General features: G+C 43.3%; 1 protein-coding gene across 11 annotated transcripts in view; it reads right to left on the minus strand.

Moving 5' to 3' along the window:
- LOC148401520 (uncharacterized) overlaps positions 1-22,633 on the minus strand; it is a 134,440-nt gene that overhangs the window by 96,987 nt on the left and 14,820 nt on the right. For 6 of the 11 annotated variants that reach the window (XR_015857250.1, XM_088369776.1, XM_088369775.1 and 3 more), the window contains exon 4: positions 3,697-3,781. Coding sequence is in view for 5 of the 11 variants with exons in the window: in XM_088369776.1 (XP_088225902.1) it covers positions 3,697-3,781 (85 nt within the window). In the remaining 6 variants the exon portion in view is untranslated. Of the gene's footprint in view, positions 1-15; positions 3,325-3,696; positions 3,782-4,824; positions 8,151-8,280; positions 8,720-11,915; positions 12,932-22,633 lie in introns of those variants that run through there. The other 5 variants (XR_015857258.1, XR_015857256.1, XR_015857252.1 and 2 more) reach the window with 4 other exon arrangements.

Here is a 22,633-nt window from a genome sequence, read left to right on the forward strand (position 1 = left end):
TAAGTGGACAACAAGTTTAAAAGCAAATACAAGGTGTCCAACTGACCAGCAGCTGTCGGCCATTTCTTTTTTTTTGACAACCGTTGTGGTCAAACACATGAGCTCGTGATTGTCCTTTCCAAACAAACAAGCGTTTGCTTCTCTTCCAGGTTGAGGCCAAGCTGAGCTGAGGTTGAGCCTCCCGTCTAACGGTGGCTCGGTGGAAACACACAAGGGCCTCTTTGTTTGGGGGGCTTCCTGCTTGAGTGAGCACGCTTTTGCTTGAGACTGCTGGTTTCATTTAATTGTTGCTCCTGGGGCGACACCCCCTCCCTCACAAACACAGCGCACCTCGGCTCATACCCCTCCCTCGCTGGATTTCATCGCCCTTACACCGGGAGATGATTTTGTGAATGAAACCATGCATATCCTGACGGTCTTTTGTGATGTTAATGACTAGCAGTCGACGAACAATGAAGGCGGAGAATGGCAGGATTCAAGGGATACGTTGGTGAGAAATGGATGCGGCCACGGGATTGCGTGTTTGCGTCTTTTGACGAAACTTAGATCGCTGAAATGTCCACTGAGGAATGCAGCTGAGATCACTAACACATTTCTGCCAATCTATTTTGTGACGCTCAGGAGGAAAAGAAGGAAACCTTCGTCCAGGTGAAGGACAATTAGTATATTTGCAAAAAAAAAAAAAATCAGACGTCACTTGATCATCTTCTTCGGACTGATGACAAATTTTTCACCTGTTTTTAAACATCTATATAGGCATGTAAATTATATATACAGTAATCCCTCGTTTATCGTGGATAATTGGTTCCAAAAAACCACCCGCGATAAGTAAAATCCGTGAAGTACGGTCACCAACAAGAAGTACTGGGCAGGCTAACGAGTAAGCGGAAAGATGCTAAGTCGCGATCGTGCTAACACGCGAAAAGGACTTCTAAAGAAATGTAAACGAACATTTGAAGCAATACTACATTGTCTTAAAGGTTAGACACATGTTTCCTCAATTTAGAAGTTTTATTTTGACTTTTAAATGTTTTTTTTAAATTTTGAAAAAAAAATCCGCAATGTAGTGAAGCCGCGATAAACGAAACGCGAAGTAGCGAGGGATCACTATATATATATATATATTATACAAATCATATACATATAAATAAAATGAACAAAAACAGACACACACACAGCTTGCTTTACCAAAAGGGTAACATTCACTCAAGCATTGAAACAAAGATGGCAAGAAGTCAAGAAGGCTGTTCCTAATTTAAAGATCACCTGCATTTCTGCTCCCATCTAAATAAAAGATGCCTTTTTCCTTGACACAACCGTACTGTATCCTAACATCTGGCTTTCTTACCGCTTTCAGACTGTGACACTTGATAATTGGAGTTAATTGTCCTGTGATTGTTCAAATATGTTGGCAGACAGCCGTGGACCACACCGGCGATACGCAAACTGTAACAGCCGGCAGCGTGCATGCTTGTCAGACAAGCCTAAAAAAAAAATTTTTTCGACCTGTCCCCATTTCCGTACATCATTGCAATGCATTTTTTAGTAAAACAAATCCTTGTCGTTCTGGAGCATAACTTGAACCCGAATGATTATTTAATCAACAAGGTGTTAGCTTGTCTTCTTCTAACCAACTGTGTGTATCAATGGCCAAGCTAATCCCTCACAGTAGGTCAACAACTCAAGCAACGACCATTATCAGCTTAAGCTCCATTTTATTAAATCCTTCACCGCATCCCTGTTGTGTGGTAATGGGCTCATTTGTAACAACCCCCAGCAAAGAACACAAGGCATGATTTGAGGTTATAAGTAGGATAACAGTTTGCTTTAATGGATAATTAGAAGCAGTCAAGGCGGAAAGCAGAACTTTCGTAGCCGTGGCTACAGGGGCCAACGGTCAATTGTAAAATTAGCGAAGCTTGACAGGGTGCATCTGACCTGCACAGGTGCTCTCACTCGCTGCCCGGTCTCGACCCGACCTTCTTGAATTCCCCCCCAGCACCATTCTGGATTAATTAGCTCGGGCTAAATCGTGGTTTGATCCCTTCGGCGGTGTGGCTTTCGGCTGCTTGGCCTGACGATTAAAACGTTTGGCGTCCAGCTAGCGATTCAAATCTGATATCAAATATCGTAGAGAGGAGAATTTGTTCAAGAAAAATACATCCTTTAGCCTAACAAAATGAGGCCAATAGAGGAAAGCAGTCTCTGCCAGTGGCCAGTTCTGAAAGCTGCAAACTGGCAGCAACACCCGGCCGTCCCTACGCACCATCGAGCGCCTCAAAGGTTCCCGTGTCCGCATCCCGCCATTGTGGCGTGGTCCGGAGAGGCTATTGTGAGCCTTGTCAATGGTGCTAGCATCTCGGTGCCAGCTGGCTAAGGTGGGAGCAGTGAAGGTTGTGAGGGGTAAATGGAACAATGCTAAGATTTGTAAACAATGGCTATCTAGTATAAAGGTGGCATCGCCATGCCAGATGACACAAAAGACCACCACGTTTGATATCTGCAGGAAGCCACGACCCGATCAAGGGATGCTACGTTCTTACACCTACGAATTGCCGCAGTTGAGCCTCCAAGTTTTCATCTCCATCAACAACACAATGTCATTTTTCACCTCATTTGCTTTGGTGGGCTTAAAAAATGACGCAAATTTCAGCCCCGGGTCTTTAAGTTTGCCACCTGCACAACATCTTTGACGTCCATAACCGTCAAAGGCAGTGAATGAGTTAAAAGCGAATGTCTGGAATCCATCTGAGATGGAGAAATGGGAGAATTGCGGTGAGACGCATTGAAGGAGACAGGCCCCCGGTAACACTTCGGGACCCAGCCTTTCTCGCGCCGCAACTCCCGGGCCATGTGGTCCGAGGCGGCTGCCAGGAAAGCGTGTCACAGCTCATCACAGTTGCAAATGAATATTCATGCGGCCAAGTGCGCTAAGTGTTTGCGTATGCACACGCAGCACGGACCATTACCCCGCGTGTCTGACCGTGCGCGTCTCCTGGCTGGCGGATTCGCCGTCAGACGTCCGGCCACGGGCTCCTGCTTCCGACATGTAACACGCGGTGGGGGCTCCCGCCGGCCGCATTGGCTCACGCACACGCACAGAACGAAGCAGCCAAAGCTCCACAGATGTCCTGGCTGTTGCCGCTTGTGAGTCAGCGCAGCTCGAGCGGCCAAGTCCGGTGCAATGTTTGGGGTGCGAGGAGTGAAATGCGTGGCGCACCGTCACGTGGATGTTCCGGAGACCCGGTGGTCCCTCGGAGCCCTCAGACAATAGGCTGTCCGTCAACGCGAACACTCTGGGGCGGTACCAGCTGTGGTGCCGAACTAGTTGTTCCCACAGTGACTAGATTAGCATTGTGGGTCGCCATCGACGTGACATTTTTAACGCCGTGACTTTGTAGGACAAGTGTTAAGTTCACGCCAAATTCAGTGACAATCATAATTTCATGCACATAAAAAATGAACTGAATATTATTAAAAGTTTAGCAAAGTGGTTCAACTTTTTCAGAAGTACTTTCGAGATCGGCTTTGGGTTCCTGTTTCATTAGCGCCCCCAAGGTAGCTGGGAATGTTTCATATCGATGAACCCCATCATATGTTAAGACAATTGAGAACCTTCATCGGGTGGGATCCAAGAATCTTTAAAATGATCAAATGCCTAATAATTAGCTTAAAAGGATAAAAAAATAGACTCACCATTTTACGCATGTTCTTAAATGGTCGCTTGGACTCACACAGTCCGAATACCTCAGACATGTTCTCCAAAGGGCTACAGAAGAACCTGCAGTGACATGCAAGCAAACATTTCACAAGGATTAAAAAAATAAATCAAACAAAGCAGCTTGGCGTAATTTGCCGACGGGCGTGTCAGTGTGATTGGTCACAGCAGAGTGTCGATTTAGCAGCTGGCCAATCAGGGTTGTCCAAACAAGGAAGTTCAATTGGGATTTCAAAACGTACCCTAATGACCTCAAGTCAGAAAGACGTTTTTGGGTTCATCAGAAGGTGCAAACAAATAGTTCTCTTCTCGGCAACTTTCAAGTCGACCTTAACGGCGTTAATGCAATCACCGAAAAGTGTCTTCATTTTAAAACAATAAATAAGCTTCGGCCACACACGCGCGAGAGGAAATGTGGATCGTGTACAATCAAGCGTGTCAATCCATCTCCGTGATCAATTAGAGAAACGGCATCCTAATAAGGATTTCTGACACCGAGGTGATGAATGGTAGAAAAACAACCGAGCAGACACCTTTTCCCACGTTTGTGTGAAAACATCTGGCGTGTTAAAAGTCACGGCAAGACCCCGCTGACACTAGCTACAAATTTTCGGAAGTTGGGGTCAAAATTGTCTTGTTTTCACGAACACTAAGAATATTGATTTGATTAGATTGATCAAATATATCGGAAATAATCATAGAAGAAGCCGTAGCGGCTTGTGCGTCAACATTGCTACTTTAAACGTTAGCGTTATTTCGTGCGCGGTTAAGAAGGCTGGTTGCCAAATGTCGGAATAAATGTTTGGATTATCAATCGACATTTCGCAGCCCTGTCATTAGGAATCAAATCTTGATCATTATGGGCTTGATCAGACTCTTATATTGCAATTTGAATCAATGAAAACGTAGTCGCTCGAGTAAAAACAAAATGGCCGCAGGGGTCAAACAGTCACCTTTAAATAAAGGCCCGTGATTTGGTGCCCATGTGTTCTCCCGGACGGTCAAACATGGAGTCAGTCCAGAAAATAACGTTGGCCGTTTTATGATAGTATCTTGAAATGGACGATTTTCTGCGTACACACTTTCTTCCGCCCGATTCCACTCACCACGATCACTTTGACGATCACACCTCTCGGAGAGATCCGGCAAAGCAACGCTCTTTGTCGGATTAATTACCGGGGCGGGAGCCACTCAAAGCTGCAGAAGGACGCCGAGGAGAAAGTTTGGGCTGTGAGTTTGTGGGAGCGCATGTTTGGCGGTGCGGGAAGCAGGGAGGGAGGGGGGGAGGCACTGAGTTGGGCACTGAGGGGTGTTCCTGAGTGCTTTGAACTGGAGAGCTCTGCCACGGTGGATTAAAGTGAGAGGGGAAAGATGGACGAGGGAGGAGGCGGGTGCTTGTGCGGGGGCTTTTGAAGTTACAGAGGCCAAAAAAAAAAAAAAAACTGAGAGAACAAGTTGTGTTGCCGAAATCTTGTCACCTGTTGACATCGGACTCATTTTCATGCCAGATACTTTTTGTTTGCACAAACTTGTTTGGTTCCGGTCCAAGACGAGAACGCTCGTTCACCTGAGTTCGCGGGTCGGCGAGGTGACGGAGTAAACGCTTGGATGTTTGGAACGTTCTTCTCGCCGCCCTCCTCCCACACACGTGCAAGTGCGCTACATCAGAGTGCAAGTGATTGGGAAAGGTCGTCGACTCATCGGCGAACGGGTTGACTCTCGGAATTTTAACAGTTTAACTTTGTTCTCAAAGGGGGCTGATGTATTTTGCAAACTGCCAAGAGTTTGAACAATGGAAAGGATTTTGAGACGTCAATCACTTGAGAAATGTAAATCGGGATTGTTTCGTTTCAAGTCACGTGGATGGAAACAAACTTCATTTTTAATTATTTCATTTGGGGGCGGGGTTGAATTTTAGCCATTTTTGATTCATTATTTATATTTTTGAAATAGATACTTCGACAAAAAATAGATAAAAATGAAAAAATGGTGTGTTGAATTTATTTTATTAATTTTATTTTATTAGTTTTTTGAATGAAATTAATTTCATGAAGTGCTTAAAATAAATTATCTGGATCCAGATACATTTTTGAGTCGTTTACTTTTTAATGTGAAGCAAGACCATTTTATTTCGTGCAACCACTTGATTCAAAACATTATTTTTAGCACACTGGAATCGGGTTTTACGTAAATCTTTGATGGATTTTTTTGTTTGTTTGTTTGTTTGAAGGAATATTGAGCATTCGTCAAGAGTTGACAACACTGAAATGATATGTTCAATTTAATCCATTTGATTCCGTCAAGTAGTTGCACAAAATCAATTCATCAGGTTCCAGATATTTTTTTTCTAAAGTTGTAAAATAGTCGATTTAATTCATATATCTGGAACTTGATGATTTTAATTTGTGTAACCGCTTCATAAAATAAAATTGAGCAACTGCAACATTCATTTCTTTTCTTTCAATTGACAAAATACCCCCAAATTGTAACGCGGTGATTTTTTTTTCAGTATCCATTCAGAAACTATTTCAAAAGTTAGCACTGTCCCGCTACTTTTCAGGAGAACTTTCTGCAACCTTGATCATCTCCAAGTGCTTGGAAGAAATCCTTCTCGCTTTCTCCTCTGTGTTTTCCTGTCCGGATGAGGGGCAGTCAGTAGGAAGCAGGGCAGGAGGAGGAGGAGGAGGAGGAGGAGGAAGGAGGGCTCGCATCTGATTCGGCCATCACGTCCCACTAACAATTTCTGTCAGCTCCCCAGAGGTTCCTTAATGAGCCCCACCGACACGGCCCAAGGCGAGAGCTCGGCACCGGCCCACTGAAGCTTGCAGGAGACCGACCGCCACTACGCAGCTTTGCAATTATTCAGACTTGTTTTGGGTTTTTTTTAAACGTCGTCCCTCAGCCTGTTCATCTTCCTGGCGACTATTTTTTCTCTTTATTAAGTTAAGTTTGATTTATATACTCAAAGGATGGAAATGTTGCGCAATTCTTTAATTTTTGAGGCTACTGTAACTTGTTATAATGTTTCACAAACACACACACACACACACACACATTCATCCCTGGGTGGATAAAGTTGCTTTCCGACATGCCCGAGGCCAAGCGTGACCTTTGCAACGGAAAGGTGAAATGTTCTGTTCTTTGTTTTGAGAAGAAAATGCCTCCAGAAGAAACATTTTTCTCTTCACATCTCATCTTTACATCGGTTAGTGTTTTTTTCCCACTTCTTTTTTTTCTCCACTGAGTGAAAACCTCCTGTTGCCCTCCTCCCCCCCTCCCACTCCTGAGAGTCCCTATACCTTTTTATCATTAGGTGACTTGGGTGCTTGTTTTTGAGCTTTGCAACATTTTGCAGGTGGCAAAAGGGAGGTCACGACCTCTCTAGACTGAATCCATTCCATAACACGGAAAAATAAAAAATTGGTGCAAATCTTTTTTGCACTGTAGGTAACACGTTTTCTCTTTGTGTTGACTTTGCTGCTGCGTGTTCATTTGCATCCTCATTTACATATACAGTAAATAGCTGAGATTTTTTTTTTTAATCAATTCAGGTTAAGAAACAACATGCTCTTTGAAGACTAACTTGTGGGAAGTAAATTCTACATTTACTTTCCGAAATGTCATCCTTGTACTTTATCCAACTGCAAATATTGTGCCCTTGAATAAGAATCATTTACATATTATTTTGTACATCGAAATTATTTACTAATAAAATACATTAGTATTATAAAACTGTAAAATATGCTGAAAATATAACTCATAAAACATGAATTTAACTTTTACAGATGGGAAGCTAGTAGGTAAAAACAATTGAAAAATGACATTTAAAAATATAATCAAGTGGACCTTCCTTCCGGATTAATTAGGTTCATGCATTTGAATTAAAAACAAACACACACAATGCTTGTACCCTATATACAGGATATACGAGTGGTAGTTTGTGTGTGTGTGAGGGGGGGGGGGGGCAGGAGTGGGCTAGTCCGGGTGGTCGCCCCACTGTTTAGCCATACGCTTCTGCCTTCCCTTGCCTTTTCAGCCTGGCTGACCAGAGAGCTCATTTGCATGAGTGTGTGCATGTGTGTGTGTGTTCATGTGTGCGTACATGCTTGTTTGTGTGTTTGTGTGGAGATGGATAAAGAAGGGGAGGGGGGGAGGTTAAATTAGCTGGAGGCCTGTCTGCACTCGGAGGCAGTGTGTGTGTGTGAGGAGCTCAGCATAGGGGGTGGGGTGATGGAGAGCTGGCAGAAAGAACATGTCACATGTATGTACGTACCCCCCCCCCGCCCCCCTCCCAAAATTTAACCAGCTAGCATACTTGCCTTCTACGCCAAGTGAAGAAATGCAGATAATACCACATGTTATGTGAGAGAGGCAGAGGGAACCTGGAGCCAATCCCAGCTGAGTATGTGTGAGAAGGAGGCAGCCTCTTCACCTGTCAATCACCAGATAAGCGTTCAATCACAGTCATACGTTTTATCGAACAAAATACGATTAAATACACATTCGTGTGTGTAGGTATACATCAACGGTTCAATCTCATTCAGTGTTGTGCTAGTGACCCCTAGGGGCAAAATTACTAACGATCCGCATGGATGAATTTGCACAAGAGAAAAATTCAACCATACTTTTGTGATATCACATTCAAATGGATAAACTGGAATACTTTTTTGCTCCAGACAAAAAAATGTCTCCTCTGCGTCATGTGCCAAGAGCTTTCGGGTTTGGTGTCGATGAACAAGTGTTGGCCGCACATGTGTCCTAATCCTTGCTCGCCAGCTTTGGCTAAGCCGCTTTTGTATTCTCCCTCCTTTCCTCCCTTGACCAGTTAAGTCCCGCAGGCCCGGACGATTGACAGCCCCCATTCAGCAGCATGCTGGGGGCGACAGCTGGTGAGAGGCCCGAGTGAAAGAGCCATGCCCCCGTTGTATTCGTCGAAAAGACGGCTGGATCGGGCCGAGCCGCAGCTGAGCCGGGCCGAGCCGCCATCCGGCGAGTCACTTCCTGGGAAACGACACAGGGTTAGCTTGCGTCGTATCGGTGGTCAATATTTTTTCATCGGTGGTCCATGACAGTTCCTGAGCACCTGCGTATCTTCTGCCTAACGAGGGACTTGAGTCCATATGTGACTTCCTCATTAACGGGGCCACATGACAGGGACAGAGGTGCTGGCCACTGGCCCAGTAGAGTTGACACAGCCAGACACCAGCAGGACCCCCGTGTGTGTTTGTATACATGTGTGCGTTCCGGACCACAGATGCCCAAACCATGTGGACCCCCCACCCCCACTCCCCTCCCAGTTCGGACCACTAATTACAAGCTGGATCAGCCTGACTTCAGCATCCCTCTCTCTTTGTTTGGATGTGTTTTGAAGTGATAATGGTGTCGGAGGCAAGGTTGAAGTGTTATTTCCAGGATGGAGATGATTGACAGGTCTTGGAAGCTTCTTGAATGACTTCCAGTCAAGTTCGCACAAAAAGTTGAGTGGGTCGGAAGCTAGACCGGACTATGGTTCTGCCTTAGAGGTTCCACTTGGTCCTCTCAGTGCAATTTATCTTGATTTAATTTTCTTCACGCTTTCTCTCCAGAGAAAACCTAAATACAAGCTTTTGCTCTTTAGCTGCCTGTGTGGCACTGTACACAAACAACACTTGTTCTGTTTACTTGGAGCCGGTCACCTGGGTACATGTTTGCAATGGTTTAAAATTATTGTGGTGTAAGGTGTATTGGAGTGGGATCTGAGGTAGGGGTGGGGGGTAGTCGGGGGTTTGAGTGCTGTGTTATTGATGCAAACTTCTTGAAGGCTTCCTGGTTATGTAGCGGCTAGCAATTAGCTGAGCAATGTGTTGCAAAAGGCTTGATTTTTTTGGGTCACAACTGAAATGACTCCAAGCTCAGAATTGATGTCAGGACCAATCACAAGTAGCCAGAGAAGTGTTTCACTAAGGCCTTTGTACGTTGTTACTTGTACGGTATTTAGCAGGAACAGGAACAGGGTTGAATTCATCAATGCCTGTATGAAAGACATATTACCTCAATAGCAATAAATAAATAAATGTGATTAAATATAACTAAACATAAATAAATATAAATTAATATAAATAAATAATCCGCAAGTAATAAATAAATAAATAAATAAATAAATAAATAAATAGATAAATAAAGGTCGCACTAAAGATCAGAAAGCAATCTATAAGTCTATAGGCCTTCTATATTTATAAATATTGATAAATATGAATAAATATAAATAAATAATCTGCAAATAAATAAATAAATAAATAAATAAATAAATAAATAAGGCCTTATATATTTTTATTTAATTCAGGAAATACAGGATCTCATTTGGCCACTTTATGAGTAGAAGAATCAGCAGCAACATCAAAGTTGGAGCCACTTTAATGTAGTTGTTTTCAGTTGTTTTGGACCCAGATTTCGTATTTTTGGGATTGTATTGAGTCATTTGTACTTTTTTTTCCCTACTCAACTAAAAATCATTGCGTTTATGATGTAGTTTATGTGGCGAATTAGAGGCAGTGCACATCGGAATGGAAGCAACAGAGCACTCCATTATCCGTGTCACAATAAAGCCGAGCCCACTTCACAAGGCAACCACCAATAATCAATCTTCGCCTGATGGCGGATAAAATGCAAAGCAGTGAATTAACAAACAGGCGTGACAGGCTGATTATTGATTTAATGTCAGCGGCCGGCTGGCACGTACATCTCAGAGGTGCCGAGCGCTATTAAAAGCTCTTAACGAGGGTAATTGCATTAGACACCTTTTTATGCCATTTTGTGCTTCTAATCGACGTGTAATAAGCGGCGAGGGGAGACGGGAGCTGCTGATTTGCTGAGTCAGTGGCCGTGTGATATAAGATGAAGAGCAACCGTTCACCTTGTAGTCTGAGTACATGGCCACAGCATAGGCTACACAATAAATTGATGAGTAACTAGTTTTGAAATTAGAAATGCGTAAAAACTGTTTGAATATTTTAAAAAGATGAATGATAATAAAAAATTGCTAGCAATAACTCTATTTTCAAAAAGTGAAGGCAATTTGTAAGTTTAGTCATGACACAAGTCGATGCACAATTTGAAAAAATGGTGTGGCAGGCCGTATTTGGCCCCCGGGCCTTGAGTTCGACACCTATGACATACAGTCCGGACTATGAGCCATACCCGAATATCAGGGAAAATCCTATTTTGTTTATATATAAGCCGCACTGGACTATAAACTGCAGGATTCCAAATTTGTGCATAAAGTAGCGGCTTATAGTCCGGTAAATACGGTAGCTCCAAATATGTCTGTGTCTCGATCAAATCAATCAAAACTTAGACCTGCAGGTCTACGGTCTCATCTACTTTCACTCATCAAATTGTTAGACGCTCCAGGGACCCGTGAAAGAAAATGCCCGCGAAGCACCGGAACCTCCATCAAAGCGCTGTCTATAAAAACAGCGCCCTTGCAAAACCTCTTTAAAATGCAATTACACAATCAAATGCGGAAATATTCCAGGTATGAATACACGCGAGTACATAGGAGGCTGGCAAGAGCCGTATAGACGGCTCAGAGAGGGGACAAGGTCCGAGCAGCGGGGCGGCCGGGCTTTTGTAGCAATTGGCGGCTTTCCCAGGCCGCCACTCTGCGCATGTAGCAGGAGAGGTCAAATGCTCAGTGGCCCTCAAACGCCCGCACTCTGAGCGACAACAACAACAACAGCTCAGTTTGCGCACTCAACACTCACGCACGAGAGCGGAGGATGAATTAGGTCGGCTTCACTGGTCAAACAGCGTGAACACATCCACAGCAGGCCGCTAAACACACATTATTCTCACTAGAATGCTCCGACGATAACACAGCGGCAGGACAATCAGTGGGATGGTCTGCCTCCTTCTGGACTTCTGGACTTAGTGTGGTACCGGTTCACAAATGTGTACCTAGCTTACAGTACATACACCAAAACTTGGAGAAATACCCGCCCGGTATTAGCGCATTAGCATTAGCGCCCAGTTCCTTGCTTAAAGTCGTCAATGTCGTCATTTGACAAAGATGTCCGCTAAAAATGACGTCACATCGTTGACAACGTTTACATGCAGACGATATTCGGGTTAAGGTTAAAATTTCAGTTTCTGAAATATTCTGAATAACTTGCTAGCATGGCGCAGAGTAACTTCCGCATTTAAATATCCTGACGGCGAGAGACATTGCTAGCAATTTTTATGACCGTTCATCTTTTTAAAAAATTCAAACAGGATTATCCCTAATATTCAGTAGTGGCTTATAGTCGGGAAATTACGGTACGTTCAGTTTGGGTCACGTATTCCAAAAGTAAGAGTAAGCAAGAAACGTTACGTTGTGGACGCAATATTCAGTTTAACTCCTTTATTCATTGTTTTTATTTATTATGTTTGAATAAAATAGATGATTTTAAATATCGATTATAAATATGACGGAATATCGTTTTACTTTCACGGTACGCTAGGTCGTGGTCGGAGGATAAAAACACGATCCGTTGTTGTTCCTAATCACAGTGATGATTTAGCAATGACCAAAGTGCGGTAAAAATAATCCCGACCTTGACATTTATCAGACTTTGGCTTTTTCCCCGGTCCTTTGCACAGCTTGAATCAAGGTTGGAGTCGAGCTCAAGCTAATCATCAACAACAAATTGTCCCCTCCTGACCATCTACATAAACACAGAGCGCCTGGACCACGACATGCGGCGAGGGAATAACAGTCTTTGTGCTCGGCATGCTGGCCCGCATTCAACTTGATCACAAATGTTGCATTTTTTTACATCGACTACTTTCCATGCAAATATCTACCGGCGTCTCTTGAAAAGATGCCGCGGCAGCTTGAAAGGCATCCATCGAGGCGGCGGATAAACAATATAACAGCCCCATCGCCAGCGTATGATGACCCCAACTGCTTTCTCATCTACTTTCATGTGCTTTGTTTCCTTTTTTTTAATATATTTACCCTCCCTTCTTCCTTCAGAAGCTCATTACGTTGGCACAGAGTCCCATACTGAAATTATAAGAGGACTAGCGACAGCGCTCGTTAGCGGCCTTGTCAATCCGTCGGCGGCGGGCAGAGAAGGAAGCAATCGGCGTCGGGGTCAGCGATGAAGATGTTCCTTCCCTATTCATCCATCTCATCTTCCGGGAAATCAATTTACGCCGCGTCGGCGTCACGGCGGCGGCTCGACAAAAGCGCTGATATGAAAGAGGAGGGAAACATCTTTAGAGACAAAGATGGAGGAGAGCCCAAGATTCATTTAGATACAATCTAATCAATGTCACTCATCCCGTCCTTTTTTTTCCTCCTCCACCACCTGAAGAAAACCACTCACTTCCTCTACATTCAATCCCTAGCTTTAATATTTTTATCGAACTAGCGATACGTTTCCCGTCGCTTGTGTATTCCGGTGGACTGTCGGCGGGTGACACGGCGGCTCACGTTAACGTGGCTTTCCCGCAAGTGTCATCTCGGTGCTTCATTAGTTTTGTTTGCTTTACGGCAAACTGAAGGCAGGGTGGATAAAAGAGGAAAGTAATTGGCGGCGGGAATGAACCCCATGGCACGCTGACAATGTCTCGAATGTGAACGACGGCTCCGTGCCACACACGCTGGTCAGGTGAGAAACGTTCAAGTGGAACAAGGCTGGAACTCCACTCCCGGAAGCGTGTGCCAATGTGTGTGTGCGTGTGTGTGTGTAGGCTTTCATTCCAGTAGATGTCATGCTGTTTGAGCAAATGCTTCTCTGTGAAGGCCATCCACTGCCTGCTGCCGGTGCCATCACCCCTGCTGCATGAAGTCTGCCTTGTGCCAACGCCGCTAATGCCAGGAGCCTGCAGGAACCCGCACCCCCCCGCCCATCCTCTCCCCTCCATCCCTCACCCTGCATCTCAGCAGAGCAGATGTCACTCAATTGCCCTCCGCCTCCTCCCTGCAAAGACGAGAAAAAAAGAACACAAGCCAAGCGTGCCCCCCGACAGGCGGCCGCGTCAGTGTGCCGGGCGGGCAGGCGGCGCCCAACTTGCTGGCGGTAGGAGGGCGGGGGGGTGTTTTTGGTGTTAAGGGGAGGCACAGCGTGAATGTTGTCGAGTTTTCTCACTCCATCGTCCTCCTAACGCCCACCACCACCGGCAACCCGCCTAAATCTCACAGCGCAATTAAGCGTTCACCGCACCGCCGATCCCGCCGCACCCAAACCCTCGCTCGTGATGTCACATGAATTACCCCACGTCCACTTCCGACACCCACCTTCCAAAATAAAGACACACTGGTCAGGTCTCTGGAAGATTCTATTTCCTAACTTACTGTATTTCTGGAGCATGCTAATTAGCTGCTCTGGGGTGAGCGAAAATGCGAGTCACCGCTCACCCCACCCCCAAAAAAAAGAGCAAGTGCGGCGGGCGGGCGGGCGAACCCACAAAGTGCATATACGCTCGGGCCCCCTGCGGCATTCTTTGTTTCCACTTGAGGCGCCGACATCCTAGCCGTTCTTCTGTCAAGCCATTGGAGATGTTATCATCTAGGCAGGGGAGCCCGTATCAATAACCTTGCAGGCTTCTCTTGCGCGAGGAAGCTCAAACGGCAGGGGCTAGCTGCAGGGATGGAAGATAATGGGATTGAGGTGGTACTTAAATCTCAACCAACCATGGCAGCTCAAGTAATTAGCGGATGGGATCCATACTGGGGGCGCTAAGCAGGGACGCTAATGCTACCCAGCGTTCTTTCATATAGTCCGAGCAAAATAGGTCGAGTTAGACGCCCGGAGCATATTACCGTGGTCCATAAATAGTTTTACCGAGAGGATGAAAGTATTTACCTGCGCAAAGAGGCGTCACTGCATTTTTACGGCTATGTTTTTTTTTGGGGGTTGATGCCCCCCCCCGCCCTTCACAGCGCAGTGGGATACTTTCCCTCCCTCAATTACATCTTTCGCCTTCAGTGACATTTTTCACAGTCGTTTCACAGCAGTGTCAGAGGAGCCAGCCGAGGCCCGGTCTTTCTATTGAGCCCTCATTAGGGCGAACAATGGACTTCCCTGCCATCTAATTAGACGTGGTTAATGAGCAGAGGCGGGCCCCGGCGCAGCACTGTCTTAAGCGGAGGCGGGGGATGCGGTCAGGGCCCGAAAGGAGGGGGGGGGGGGGGGGGGGGGGGGGGTCAAGTCTAACCATTTTACACATGGTTGATGACCAAAAAAGATGACGATTGGATTATCCTGTGCGTTTGAAAATGAACTCCAAAAACATGACAATATGTTAGCGTCAGTCAAGCTAGCTCATAGCAGCATTTCTGACCGAGTCATAAAAAAAAAGGAAGGCCTCCCTCCCTCCCTCCACAAACATCATCCACACGAGGTTGTTTGCAATCTAAAATATTGCCATTTACAGAGTTCCGTGCGGTGGCAATAATGTAAATGAGACGAGCTCCAGATGCATGCGGGGTTGATAACAGTTAACAAGTGAAAAAGCAGCTGGTAGTTAATGTATGGCATGAAGAGACAGTGAAAGGCAAGCTGCTCCGTTCATTTCTCCATCTTTTGTTTCCATCCACGGACTCCCGACTTTGCGTGGCGCAAAAAAACACGGCAGGGTAGCTCCATTTAAATGACTACCTTGCTCCATAAATCACCACTTTGCACACATCCCACATTAAGGCACATTACATTCCATGCAAGGCGGCGTCTACCTGAGCTGCCAGCGAGCGTGCATGTGAAATGTGAGTTTTGTGGGCTGAGAGGCAATTTAGAGACGGAAAAAAAAAAAAAAAAAAGTGTTATCGGCCCCGGATGTATACGCGCGTGGTATAAATGCGTACGGGAATGATGTCAAGGTCAGGGCGCGTGGAAATAACTCAGGCTAATTTCACACATTTGTTCTCCGGGGGCAGCAGAAATGCATTTGAGCAAACGGACGGATGGACGGAGAGTCATTTGCAATGATAGCGTGAGGCGCGCTAGCAAAATGCTAATCAAAGCCCCTCAACAGCAAACGAACGCGGCCCGAACTTTCCCATTCAAGGCGGACTGACAGCAAAACACAGCAAACGCTTTGCTGTTTTTTTTTTTTTTTCATTCAGTCAGCCGCCGCGGAAAAATATCAACTTCAAATGTTGAGCGCCAGCAAAGAAAGACGTTTTGTCTGCTTTTGTTGGGTCGGGCTTGATATGGCGCGTGGGCCTTTCAAGACATTTGTTCGACTCAATTTCTGCCCGTGTTACATGTGGAGATGAGCAAGTGGCGGCAGCGTGAAGGCACCGGGGCGCTATTATGGGGAGAGAATGACAATGCGCTTCGGAAAAAAAAAAAAAGAGTTGATGTAAAGAAAGCGAGCGGCGGAGATTGCGATAGAAGTGATGAGAGATCGCAGTGATGGGATGTGTGTGGAGTAAATTCAAATGCTTTGCTGCCCTCTTATTGTTTTCCTTCTTTTTACAATTCCGCATCTGGTTTGAAGCCGGTGACAGTTTTTGTTGTCCGGCGTAACATGCATAAGATTTGATTGATGTCGGTAGAAAGTCAATCGTCTTATCTCTCCATGTCCACGTTTACCTCGCAGCGTCCGTTTGTGTCTAAATGTTTTGCAAATGTTTCCCGCCAGTGGACACAAGCAGATGCTAATTTATGCACGTTTCCTTTCACAAGTCCTCGCTGCCAGCATCTGTCCAAACACTCGAGAGCAAACCTACATGGTTTCTTTACGTGCTCTGCTATTCATGCCCGGGATTCTTTTCTTACTTACGAGTCGAGAGTACTTTGCAGATTTCAATGACAACACCTGGTTGTGTCTGAGATTTGGAAAACATATTATTCTTTGTCGAGAAAGTTTCATTGCAATCATGAAAAAAATATTGAAACGGCTTTTTTTTCTTTTTTTTGGACATGTTTAAAAAGTAAACATACTTATGTAAATATAAATCAGTAAAAGCAATTTGTGTTGCAACTTTTGGTTGTGTTAGATTGACTTTTGTGATTAGAGATCGCTTAGATTTTAATTTTGCTCCTCGGAACAATTTTGTCTGTGTTGGGGCCTTGTCGGCTGTTTTGCTGAAGTTTGTTTTTTGAGGCGGACAATATAAAATGAGGGTTCACTTTTTGCTTAGCATTATTTGTCATTTTTTTTTCTTTTACCTAAGAAATTCTGGATTTTATTCTTGAATTTAAAACTTTTTTCATCATTTTTTTATCTTTATTTCTTTTGTTTAAAAAAAAAATCAGGATTTTCTTTTTGAATTTTAACTTTAATTTTAGCTTTAGCCTTCACTGAACAAACACAGTGGACCACAACAAGTAGGCGAGGCGAGGGATCAAACAGGGACGAGGGATCACTAAAACTTTGGTGAACAAGTTACATTTAAGTGCAGTGCGGTTAAAAGTACAATCGTCTTATTCTTGACAGGAAACTTGGAGAGGTGGGACTCCGGGAGGAAGCGTTGCTTAGAGGAAACCCTCAATGTTGTTGTTTTTCCAAGTGGCATAGCGCATTTGAATTTCACATGCCGGCAGCAAGCTGGTCACACTACTTTAACCTCGATCGCCATCTAGCGGTCGTGCTCATAGCGTCTCCACTAAAGTCACACGAGAAAAAAAATTATATATATATATATATATATATATATATATATATAAAATTTATGGGGAGAGAATGACAATGCGCTTCGCTATATACATATACATATATATACATATGTATATATATATATATACATATATATATATATATATATATATATATATACATATGTATATATATATATATATACATATATATATATATATATATATATATATACATATGTATATATATATATATACATATATATATATATATATATATATATATATATATATATATATATATATATATATATACACACATGGGGTTTTATCACTTTGGAATATTTTAGACTTGCTTTCTTATTGATGTTTAATGTTAAATGTTTAATTTAATGTTAAGTTACAGTCCATTAAGCCACTATCACGTTTATTAGTTTTATTGAAGTCAGTGTTTAAGGTGACTTAAGAGTAAGTGAACATATTAAATAAATTTTGTATTCTAAACATTAAAATGAATGGAATTAACATTACAATAAAAACAAAAATCATAATAAAAATAAATAAATAAATAAATAAATGATCCGACCCATAAAACTGAGGCAGAGTCGAGAAAATGGTGCAAGGACGTGTGCACATGTGCAGTGCGTTTCCAGAGGCGTTGCAGTGCACCTTAGCTCTGTGTAATGAAATCACACGGGTCAGCAAGGCCAGCAAGGCTCAGGCAGGTCACCCAACAGATCGGAACTAAGCTGCTTTGACCCGTCCTGGTACTGCTTGCCAAGCACGCACACACTTATATACACGCACAATGGAACATGGAGTCCAAGTTGCTTCACGCACATCCAATGAGTTTTTTTCTTTAAGATTTTTTTTTTTTGCCATCGGGAAGCTGTCCTTTAAGGAGAAAATGACGTCAAGAAATTAAATCAACAGGCAAAGTGATTCATGTTGCTGTAAACACAAAAATGCTACATCAGATTAAGCAACTGCAACGAGGGTTATTATGAACGGGCAAAGCTTTAATCATTCCTCTTCGTCTCAGATTGCCCGAGGCTCTCCATTAGAATAAAATGAAACAATGAAAATGTAAATATTGACAACACGCGTCATTATTCATTCCACAAGATCAGAATATTGCCACTGTTTTGTGCTAATATGAAAACATGCATTTGCATGAAGTAGCAAAGAAATGCAAATCCTTCTTTCGGTGAGCAGCCATCATTATGTCGGAGGTCAAAAGTCAACAACTACAGATGCCTTCTCAACTCCGGAGGAGAACAATCAATTAGCGCGAGCCGGATCTCACGTCCGTGCGGATCCGGCAGGTCCCCGTAAATTTGAATGTCAAAGGAGCTGGCCGGTTGCAGGGTTAAACACGTAATTAGTCGAGACAAGTCGGCGCAAGGAGCGGCCCGAGTCGTCGGCCCTCCGAGGCATCGCGATCTGGCGTGGCGATATTAAAAATGCAATTGTCCTCCGCAGACGCCTGTTTGTCTGCAAATTGACTTTTTTATTATGCGGCGGGTGCAATCATTAAATATTCCATGCCCTGGGTTGGCACGGCTACTCAACCACACCGGGGGAAGAGTTAACAGGTCCTGACGTTTGTTTGAAATTATGTTTATTTATCAGCGCTAATACAAAGTGTCCCGGAATGTCACACTCCTGGCTTCGCTGAATACGAGAAAAGACGCTGAGAAGTTCCCAAAACTGACTTTGCTTTGGTTTCTTCACAGTTGCCGTGTCGGCGTACGACGACTTGGCAGATGTGTGAATTAAGATATGAATACGAGAATAGACAGTCACTGGCCACGCGGTGGAATTCATACATAAATAGAAGGCCGTGTTTATTCTCTTATCTCCATAGCAACGCATTCACAGGCCTGGGTAGATGTGAGAGGCGTAATATGAAATATTTGACGGTATGTGTTTACATGTGGTGTTGTCGATCTCGGTCAGCGTCACGGCGAGACATTTGCAAGTCATGCAGTTCGGATGAGCTGCTGAGGAGAGGATAAAAAGTCCAGCCGGGAAAAGGAGGTAGAAGAACGATGACGGAGTGGCTTTTGTTGGGGTAAGTACGCGCATCTTCACGATGCTTTCCGTTACTTTCCAGAAAAGAATCGGAATGTAATTTAGCCACGGTGGGTCGCGGTGAACCCATGCGTGTTTCGGGATGATTTTTTTCGGACTGGGTCGTGGGGCTTGGTAAAGTTGTTAAGGTGCTTTTTTTCACAGCGGGCCTGATGACTGGCCGATCAATCGGCTGGCCGATTAAATCAGACAAAATCGTCGACCGTGCCGATTATTTTGACCTTTAACACACGGAATTTGATAACATAACCTCGTATCCTGAATGCCATTTGTTGATAAGGTTATTCGGGGACCTAAATTTCAAAAGTAAATGAATTTTTACAAGCACGTCATTCATGCAAGTTGTGCAGGGAATTGACCCGATGTCACTATTTTCACACATCCTAAAGTCACAGTTAATGAAAAAAAAAAAAATAATAATCACACGTTTTAAATATGACGTTTTAAACTACTGGTACATCATTCTAACTTCATTGATTAAGTGCTTATTCTCTAACCCTTATTTTTAGTTCATTTTATTGTGTTCATACAAAATTTTATTAACAAATGCAAAATAGAAAATTGATAAAAATGTTATGTTTGGATATATAAGGGACCAAAAAGGATTTTTTTTTCTAACTTTATTTTTACACATGGCTCATGCTATTCATGGAGAAGAGTGACCAGGGCGGCCTGCAAAAATAATTATTCCCATTGAATTACATTGGAGGGATGTTATTTCATGCATTACATTTTTTTTTAATTAATCACTTTTTTTTCTGCCCAAAATCAACAAAAAAAAAATTAAAAAGCCATCTAGGTCAGGTCTTAGTTGATAGACCCAAACAACTTCTACGCGTCCTTCATTGCTACGTTTGACAGATGTGAGTAGCACTTGCGAAAATGTGGGGGATGGTGACAAGAGGGTGCGGGCGCCGGTGTGGGGGTGCGCGGGGGTGTCAACACAGGGGCTGAAGGAGTGTGCGCCAAAGCATCGTAAAAAAAAAAATAAACAAATCAGAAACAATTAAGTGTGAACTCTCATGGAATATTCATAGGCGAGCAGCCTTTGCGTGACAAGCCATCACGCCACCTCGAGTCCATTTTTTTTTTTTGTTCCTGCTCTCCGTGTCCCGTTCATGGAGATGTGGCTGCCACTTAAATCAAATTAGTCATTTGCAAATTGAATCAACAATTAGAGCAAAAGAGCTACATGGCATTAGCGTCAGTTCACTCATGTTTGTCAACCTATCAGCGAAAGCTCTATTTGTGTTTTTTCCTGCGGTGCTTTAACTCCTCGCCGGTGCGTTCAAAGTCATGGCTGTAGCTCAAGGCCGAAGGCCCCCCTCGTCCTTTTTCTGCCAGGGTCACCGACCGTCACCGCGGCATCGGCGCCTTCTTTCTTTGCCAAAGCAAATTTGTTCCCTTCGCCGACTCTTTGATGGATCCGGTGGCTGCGCTTCTCGTGCTTGATTTCTATCGACATCTTTCACTCGGCGCCACCGTGACGTTTTTGTCAAAAACGTGGCTGGCGGAAACCAAGCCGTCCTCATTATGCAAATAGCGCTGACAACATGTTCGCTTTTATAAATCACAAGTCAAGTCGTATTTGAAGACCTTTGCAGAAACTGTCAGGACTATTTCCGTGCCTTTTTCCTGCCATGTTGACATGGAAACAAACGGAGCTTACTTTGCTTGTGCTCGTGTATGACGTACGCCGCGGCAAAATGACAAAAAGTTTTGCTGTGAATTTGTTTTGCTTGAAGTCCCACAAAGCTTTACTTGGTGGCCATGGAAGGCCTTCGAAAATATTCCATACCACATGTTGGAAGGGCAACTTAGACCACAGTCTGAATGGCAGATTGAATGATTTCCACTTCCCATTTTTTTTTTCAATTCGCAAAAAAAAGAAAACAATTTTTTTCCATTTTTTTTTTTAAATTCGCAAAAAATTAAGAAAAAAATATTTCTACACCCCAATTTTTTTTTGCAATATTTCAAAAACTTTCAAATGAAAAGATTTTTTTTGGGGGGGTGGGGCGGTGAAACACTTTTTTTGCTGACAATATATTGTACAGGTGTGTCATCATTTTTCATAAGATATTTCCGATGTACTAAATTTTTGTCCCCTCAATATATTTCAATGGGCGTCGATCATATGCAGAATTGTATGTATGATTTTAAGTTGTAATATCACTACTCACCACTAGATGCTAGATATGGCTCGGTTTTGTTTACCCCAGGTCGTGAATAGGCCTAATTTTTTTGGCGGAATTGGAACAACACAGGACAAATATAGTACCAGAATAATATTGTAATTTTGAGAGACTTGACTTCATTGTCAATTTATAACAACGAGGATGGATGTGTGACCAAAAATGTCGATGAACGGTGGGGGTAGTTTATTCTCAATCCTACATTTTCAGGCCTCTCTCAAACACAATCCACACAAAAAAAATGACATTGATCATTTAAAAAAAAGAAAGAAAAGAAAAAACATCCGCCTAACTCGATCCTTGTAGCAGCTGAAGTGCTAAGAAACATGACGCCTGGATATTAGTCGACAAGCCAAACGTAGAAAAAAAAAACAGAAAGCGAGAAGAGAGAAGAAAAAAAACGTCAAGAGTCAATTTTAATATTCATGAATTTTCTACCAGCTCAGTTCAGCAGTTTCGATTAAGCATTAATTAAGAGCCAGAGGGGGAAGCAAACAAAAATAAGGAGCTGAATGACTAATGATGTTGGTGTCGATGTGACTCCTGCATGGGCACGAGTACCAGCGGTGTGGGTGGGCGGCCCGACGGACGGCTGGGCGTCTGGGCCCACCTCTACCCACATTTCCATTTTTTGCTTTCATTGTTTCTTTTTTTTTTTTTTTTTTTTTTTCCCCACTCATGCACCCAAAAAAAAAATGTAATTGGTGTTTACATGGACACGGAATATTATTTATTACTATTGTAATCATCATCAGTTGCCATTTGAAGTTTTTATGGAATTATGGAATTTATGGATAAAGTCTATTTTTTTTTCTTTTTTTAATATTTGGCTTCTATTGAAAAACAAAAGGTGGGATTAAAAGGAAATAGCATAAATGATATGCCTTTGTGTGTGTTTCTTAGGGGAGCCATCTTATTTATTCAAAATGATGCTCTTCATGAAGGCAGTGCTCAGTAATTAAAAATAAATTAAAATTTCATAATTAATGTGACTAATTTTGTAATACGTGAATACACTGTACGAACTTTTAGTTCATTAATTTTAACGGGAATATCAA

The sequence above is a fragment of the Syngnathus floridae genome, chromosome 2 (genome assembly GCF_059516105.1).
Source record: "Syngnathus floridae isolate MCC-2025c chromosome 2, RoL_Sflo_1.0, whole genome shotgun sequence".
Taxonomy (NCBI): Eukaryota; Metazoa; Chordata; class Actinopteri; order Syngnathiformes; family Syngnathidae; genus Syngnathus; species Syngnathus floridae.